Source organism: Odocoileus virginianus, unplaced genomic scaffold, assembly GCF_023699985.2.
Source record: "Odocoileus virginianus isolate 20LAN1187 ecotype Illinois unplaced genomic scaffold, Ovbor_1.2 Unplaced_Contig_20, whole genome shotgun sequence".
Classification (NCBI taxonomy): Eukaryota; Metazoa; Chordata; class Mammalia; order Artiodactyla; family Cervidae; genus Odocoileus; species Odocoileus virginianus.
In genome coordinates this window covers 23,101-30,722 of record NW_027224337.1, presented here as the reverse complement: position 1 = coordinate 30,722, position 7,622 = coordinate 23,101, and the positions used below count along the sequence as shown (strand labels likewise).

The following is a 7,622-nucleotide window of genomic DNA, read 5'->3' as shown; positions in this document are numbered from 1 at the left end:
TCACAAGTGAAGCAGTCTTGGAAGTCGACTCCGAATCTCCTTGGTCCGAGCCCCATAGATGATGGGGTTGAGCACAGGAGGCACCAGCACATAGAGATTAGCCAGAAAGATGTGCACGTGCCTGGGGACTCGGTGTTGGCCAAAGCGGTGGGTGAGGAAGGAGAAGAAGGCAGGGATGTAGAAGACCAGGATGACCCCAAGGTGGGAGCCGCAGGTACTCAGAGCCTTGTGCCTGGCATCTTGAGATGGAAGACGAAAGACAGCGTGGAGAATAAAGCCATAGGAAACGGCAACGAGGACGGAATCCAGACCCACAGCCAGAAGGGCCACAGTTAGCCCATAGACTATATTGACAGTGATGTTGGCACAGGCCAGTCGAGCAATGCCCATGTGCTCACAGTATGTGTGTGCCATGACATGGTGCTGACAGTAGGGCAGTTGCCTCAACAGGAAGATGAAGGGGGAGACAACAGCTATACTCCCTGAATATACCCACAAGGCCAATTCTACCTATAACAGCATGGTTGAGGATGGTTGTGTATCTCAGTGGGTTGCAGATAGCCACGTATCGATCAAAGGCCATGGCAAGAAGAACCGAGGAATCTAGAGCATAAATAGAATGGACAGAAAACATCTGGGCCAGGCACCCATCAAAGGAAATCTCACCTGCTTGGAACCAGGAAATAGCCAATGTTTTGGGCACAGTGGTGGAGCTGAGAGCCAGGTCAGTGAGTGAGAGGAGGCCAAGGAAGAGGTACATGGGCGCATGAAGGGCACTGTCTGTCACTATGACCAGGATGAGGGTGGCGTTCCCAGCCAGTGCTACCAGATACATGGCACAAAAGGGGATGGCAATCCAGACGTGAGCCCACTCCAACCCTGGGATGCCCGTCAGGAAGAGAGTGGCTGGGAGACGGTCTTCGCTGATGTTGGATGCTGGCATTCTTTGTGGCAAATAAAGGGATCTGTCCAAGGGGTGATGGTACACCTGTCCTGCAGCATGAGAGATCTGGTTCATTCACATAAAATGATGACTTTTCTGTGAAGTCACATTTTTTAAGCTGAGAAAAATATTTATTGTTATTACTTGCTTAAGAATCTTAAAAGCTTCTAAAACATAAATCAATTTTTCATCTGCTAATTCCCATACTCATCAATCACGCTTTGAGTTCTATATCCCAAGTGCCATGATAAGAATTTAAGCATTTGCCCTATCTAACCCTTCTAGACTTATCTCCTACAACATTCTGCACATCATTCAGTTGTTTTTCTGTCCCAATGATGCAGGAATATTTACTCTCTCTCCTTTATAAAGTTTACCGTATCAGTATTCCCTTTGCCCAAGGAGACTTTTTCCTTATCTTTCTCTCTAAATTTTAAACTTTGGCAAGTCTCTTTGCCCTCCAAAAGCCTTTCCTCTCTAACTTAGTCCTTAGTTGTCTTTCTGTTTCTGTTTCTCCATCACTTTCCAAAATCCTGTTGAGCTGAGACTGCATCTTTATGCAATCGCAACCTCCAGACAACATGACTGTGTCTGTACCTAGAAAGTTTGATCAATATTCACCTAAAGACTTAATCCTAGTAACTTCTTAGCAATGCAGTATTGACTTCTTGCCTTAATGCTACAATATTTTGCTTACTTACTCTGTGTTTGTAAGGTAACTGCCCAAATACACACCAAATGACTTATTTTTATGTCTCACCTGAAGTGCCTACAAAGAGACTAGGCAGCCTGAATATACTCAAATGCTCCATAACTGAATATCTACATTATTTTGAGTACATGTGTGAGTTCAGTGGAAGAAAGCAAGAGGTGTAGTCGACATGCTATCTGGGGAGACAGCACTTCTAACTACACAAAGTCAGCCTGAAGTCTTATACTCCCCCCAGTTAATGGTTGCATGTAACAGCCAGATCAGGATGCCAAGTGCTGATAGAAGCAGATTGAGGGAGGGAGTAGAGTGTCCTAGAATTCACCAACAGTAGACATTCTGGATGAGTGAATACATGGCTGTTGTAGAGTGGCCGTATTATATACATCTTCTCTCAGTAACATTGTATACCTAAAAGGATCCTTTGTAAAAGGTCTGGAATCCTGAGCATTAGTTCTGAGTTTGTCACAAGAGTGTTACTTAACCTTGAGAAAATCCCTCCCCTTCTCTGGGAAGTCTCAATTTATAAAAGCAACAATTCTGGAATCCTCATCTCAGCTTTTCTGTCTATTCACTACTTAGCATTAAAAAGTACCACAACCTTTTTGAGATTCAATTTTTGTATTTATAAATTAGAAATGGAAACACCTGGCTTACTTTCTTTATGGGTGATAAAGAGTAAAGCATATAGTCTTTCTTTAAAATTTATTTATTTTTAATTGAAGAATAATGCATATAGTCTTATTAAGTTTGTACACCAAAAGCAATGTGCTCCCCATTTTTCACAAGCTCTTGGTCCCATAGCCACATATAGGAGTGATAGAGAATAGAGTAATTGTATCTTTGTCTTAACAAAATGAAACCCAAGTTCAGAGAAATGAACTGACGTAATTCAGATCATCACATATCTTACTGTTTGAACTGAAATTAAGTCTTAGGTCTGCTGATTCAAAGTATGGTGTTTTTCCCTCACTTAACTGTCCATTTATATGGCTGATACTTTGCTTTCTATCTTTTTCTTTCAAGGCACTCCAGTGTCTGCATTGCTACGATACTGTTGTTCATTATCTGGACTCCAAAGCGTCACATAAATGTGGAAAGCCCATCTTATCTGCTTTGAGATTTTCACAGATGGCCCCAGCCACTAAAGGAAAGACACTTGGGTACCACACAAGGGAGCTAGAGTCTCTTCTCTTCCTCTCTTTACCCAGTCTATTCTTGCCCTTCAGAGGAAGATTTCAAATAGTCATTATAAGGCAGCTGCTACTCTGTGAGCATGTATAGATAGGAGGACCAGAGAGATTAGGCATAATCAAGATTGCTTTCCAGGGAAAGTCATAGAAAAAAGACACTGTGCCAGAGGACCACTCTGGGTGGAATGGGGGAATTGTCTCCAACTTTTCCCACTCAGCCTTGTTTCTGGGTCACTCTGATGGCTATGTGTTTGAGGTCTCCTTCTAAGACATAAACTTCAATCACTGAACTTGGAGTTCTTTCTCAGAACATAGTATTTTCAATTCAAAAACATACCTGTGTGATTGGCATGCATTGACAAGTGAAGCGCACTGAGGTTGAGCTCTGTAATGTGTGTCAAATATGAGTGTGAGGCTCTGTGGGAGGGTGTGTGGAGGTTTGTGCAGGTACTGTGTTCCTGAATGTAATTTTTTTTTTTTTGAGATGTTAAAGTTGTGATTCCATGCATGTATGCAAGTGTGATTTAGAGGATGATGGGATCTGAGCGTGACATCTGAAGTCTGATCTCCTCTCAGTTTTAAGTCTTATCTGTCCTCAGTGAGTGTTTTCTTCTTAGCTTGTGGTTCCAGCCTCCTCATGTCAACAGGCTTGGTAAGCGCAGTTATTTATTAACTCTCTGTGACTCTCAGGTATGAAAACCCAAGGGGATTGCTCTAGAGATTTGGAAGAAGCAGGAATAATTGGATATCCATATGCAAAAGACTGAAATTGGGCTCCTCTCTCAAACTTAACTCTAAATGAATCAAACATCTAAATGTAAGACAAATTTACAACATCTTTAGAAAAACCTTAAGTGTAAAGTCTTTGTGTGTCTGTGTTAGATGATGGTTTTATGACACACCAAAAGCACAAGGGACCAAAGGGGGAAAAAAAGATAAATGGGACTTTATAAAAATATAGTTTTAGTATTTCTAGGTCAGTGTCAAGAAAGTGGAAAAGACAAACCACAGTATAGGAGAGAAGTTTTACAAATCATATACCTGATAAGTCCCATGGCTGATTCATGTCAGTGGATGGCAAAAACCACTACAATATTGTAAAGCAATTAGCCTCCAATTAAAATAAATTGATTAATAAAAAGAATTTAATATCCAAAATATATGAAGAGCTCTTATAACTCAACAACAAAAAGATAAATCAATTAATAAAAATAGGCAAATGATTTGAACATACATTTCTGCAAAGCGAGATAGATAAATAGTGAATAAGCACATAGGACATGTTCAGCTTCACTAGTCATTAGGGAAATACAAATCAAATCCACTATGAGATATCACTCCACACATTAAATGGGTTATAAACAAAAATAAAATAAAAACAAAATCAGAAAATAACAAATGGTAGAAACATATGGAGAAAATGGATTCTTCATACTTTGCAGGTGGGAATGTAAATTTTGGTGAAACCACTTTGGACAACAGTTAGGCTGTCTTTCAAACAGTTATACATAGAGTTACTAGTGACTCAGCACTTTTATTGCTAGGTATTAATAAATATTCTAAAATACTAAAAACCTATTTTCACATAAAAGTTTATTTACAAATATTTAAAGAAGAATTATTTCTAATAAACAAATAATTTGCATGTAAATAAAATTTTCAGAATAGACAGGTCTATAAAAACTGAAAGTAAATTAGCTATTGCCAGGGTCTGGGATAAATGAGAATGAGGAGTGACTGCTAATGGTAATGGGGTTTAATTCAAGAGTGATTAAAAATGTTCTGCAAACTTAGCAAATATGCTAAGAAAAACAGTGAATTTATAACCTTGATGGTATATATATTATATATTAATAATAAAATTTTAAAAAATCATAGAATTGTGCAATCACTGAAACTTGAAAGCTCAACTGCCTAGGATCCATTTACACATGTGACACTACAGACAAGGCAAGCCCTGGATCTGGGTGGAGGGTACAGAGGAAGGGGCCAGGTTTGTATCCCAGATGTTAGCTGGTAGCCTTGTGGAAAGCCAGAAAAGTATGGTCATGAGAATGAGAAAGATTGATTTAGCTTCTTTTATTCTTTTCCTTTGTAGTTTCCTCTGTTTTTGAGGGATGTTGCAGAGAGAGGCAGAAGCAGAAAGACAATCAATTAAGTAGGAAAAAAAGGATAAAAAGGAAAAAAGGTAGAGATGGTAATGATTAACAGGTAGATGAAACATGGTCCAGGGTCTTTTTTGGATACAAATTCTTGCTAGGTTTTCTGAGAATGTTAAGTGATTAAATGAGTGATCTATGTTTGAATGCAGCTCTGCTCGTGCTCAGTCACTTCAGTCGCGTCTGACTCTTTGCGACACCATGTGCTGTAGTTCCCCAGGCTCCTCAGTCCGTGAGAGTCTCCAGGCAAGAATACTGGAGCGGGTTGACATCTCCTTCTCCAGCACTTCTGCTACTCAGTGGTATGATAACTTTGAACCTAATTTGACCTCCTGGGCGATTCATTTCTCTCACCAGTAAAATGGGAAGATAACATTTCTCTCCAAATTTGGTTGTTAAGATTGAAAATGACAATGCTTAAGAACTTCTTGATGGAGTCCAAGGATAATTATAAACACAAAGTATTATTGATGATTATTGTATTTCTATCACTTTCAACTCTAACCAACTCTATATTCTGGCTTCTGAAAATTCCTTAAGAAGAGAAGGGGGACTTGGCATGGAGAAAAGAAACCCCAGAGCTGAAGGTCAGGAGGAATTAGTTATATTCTTGGCACTCACACTCTGCATCTTGCAGAGCCCTTGGGACCCATCCTGGAGAAGATCTAAGGGGTCATGGGGACCTGGTGTGGGGGCAGCTAAGCCCTGCTCAGCTGGGAGGAGAGAAGTTATTATTGAAGGTAAACTTAGTCCACTTGCCTACGGGCAGCAAAGCCAATCCACTGACACCTTACTGACACTGGCTGCTGGCAAAGGTGCAGCATTTATTGTTGGAGGAAGGTGTCGGGCAGGAGTCTGGGGCAGCTAGTGCTCAAATCCAAGAACTCCACAATGGGTTTCAGCAAAGCATTTGTAAAGGCAAAGTGAGGGAGGAGAATTGCAGGGTCTGTGATCAGCTTGTGCACAATTCTCTGACTGGTTGATGGTGAGGTATCAGACGGTGTCACAGGGTTAACATTATCAATCCTCAGGCTCCAGCCAGACCAGGGGTACATGCTCATGGTCATCCAGTAGTTCATTTCCATTTGGTGGGGGGGTTTAGCATCTGTTTAACCACTCAGGAAATGTGCATCAGATACAATCGTCTCTGTATTTCAGGGAGGAACTACAGATTCTGTAACTGCCATAGGATGATTGAATTGTGACCAGTTCTCCTGGCCCAACTGCTATTTTTGTCACTGCATGCTCATATCAATTATTATTATTAATTCTTGAGCTGAATATTTTGTGACACAGAGGAGTCCTGGGACACTACAGCTTTGTACCAAAAAGAGGCAGGCAGAGGACATGGGGGAGGAGTCAGCCCTAGGAAGGCCCCATAGGGTCCTGCACAGTCACAGTCCTGCTGCCTTGGCCTTTGCAGACAGGTCTGAAACAACCTTGGGAACAGAGCAAGAGGTGTCTACTGGGATCCCACTGTGAGGCGCCTATTCCCAAATGGGTTTACCTGGGAGACACTGTGGCTTTACCATAGCTCTTCCATGGTTCAGAGCCTGAGAGGCAACTCCTGTGAAATGTGGTGTGTGTAGCATCTTCTACAGCCTTGCCCTCGCTTGGAGAAAACATAGCCCAATCCTCTTGGAGCACCAGGGTCCAGTTGGGGCATTTCCCTGTCACTGTTCTTCTGTCTTCTTTTTTCTTTTCTCTTCCTTCTCCCTCTCCAGGTTTAATTTTCCAACCACTGTCTCCCTAAAATCCCTTCGCTGGTCTTACACTTCCTTTCTCTCACCCAACCTGTCCCTTTTCCATGTTACTTCTCCTATTTATCCCCTTTTCTCTGCCTCTTCCTCACTCTCTGTCTTTCCTCCTGACCTTCAATCCTTCTCTCTCTATCACTTCTCTCTCCATCTTCTGCCCCCACTTTCTATTTGGCATGAACATTGAGAAAAAAATATTAAGGAACAGAGAAGAGCACTTGCTGAACTCAAGCAACATCTCTAATAGGACAGGAAAGAGGTACTAAAATGGGCCCTATCCTGGAGCAGGAGGCTTTTAGTTAAGGCAATTCTAGACTTCCTTATACTAGAACTTGTGACATGATAAAGTGGAACTCAGGAGTGGGATTATCAAGAAGTGTGTGACCCACGCATGTCCTTAAGACTATCTCCTCTGAAGTCCTCAGTGAGAGCTTCTCTGTGTGTACTAAAGACAGGTCATTACATTGTACATGTTTCCCAGGGCTTATCTGGCTCATCCTCCCTACTTCTTCAAACCCAATGCTGCTACTCAGCATCCCCATTCTTCAGCAGTAATTCCCTGAAAATTTCGTCCCCGACACTTATCGCACTGATAGAGAATTTCTCTCTGATTTGGAATCTGATTGTTCATTGATGTAATACTGAGCTTCTGGAAGAGAAAAAGCAAAATTTCCCCCAGAGGTCCCTTAAAATAATAAAGTAATCAGTGGTGGGTAATTACACTTAAGTGTTAGAAATTATCCATGAGAGGCAAAGGGGAACTAACAAGTTCCAAAATGGATAGCCAGTCACTTATCACAGTGTATTAAAGGATTTTGGACATGTCAGAAATATTATAAAATATTCCTAAATATAGTTTCT

At 41.2% G+C, this 7,622-nt stretch overlaps 1 protein-coding gene across 1 annotated transcript; it reads right to left on the bottom strand.

The window, feature by feature from the left end:
* On the bottom strand, positions 1–955 carry LOC110138029 (olfactory receptor 52D1-like). Its single transcript, XM_020894760.2, is given in 2 exon segments — positions 1–480; positions 482–955. Coding segments are annotated over 2 exon segments (942 nt in total). The 5' UTR covers positions 944–955.
* Positions 956–7,622: the final 6,667 nt, after the last annotated feature.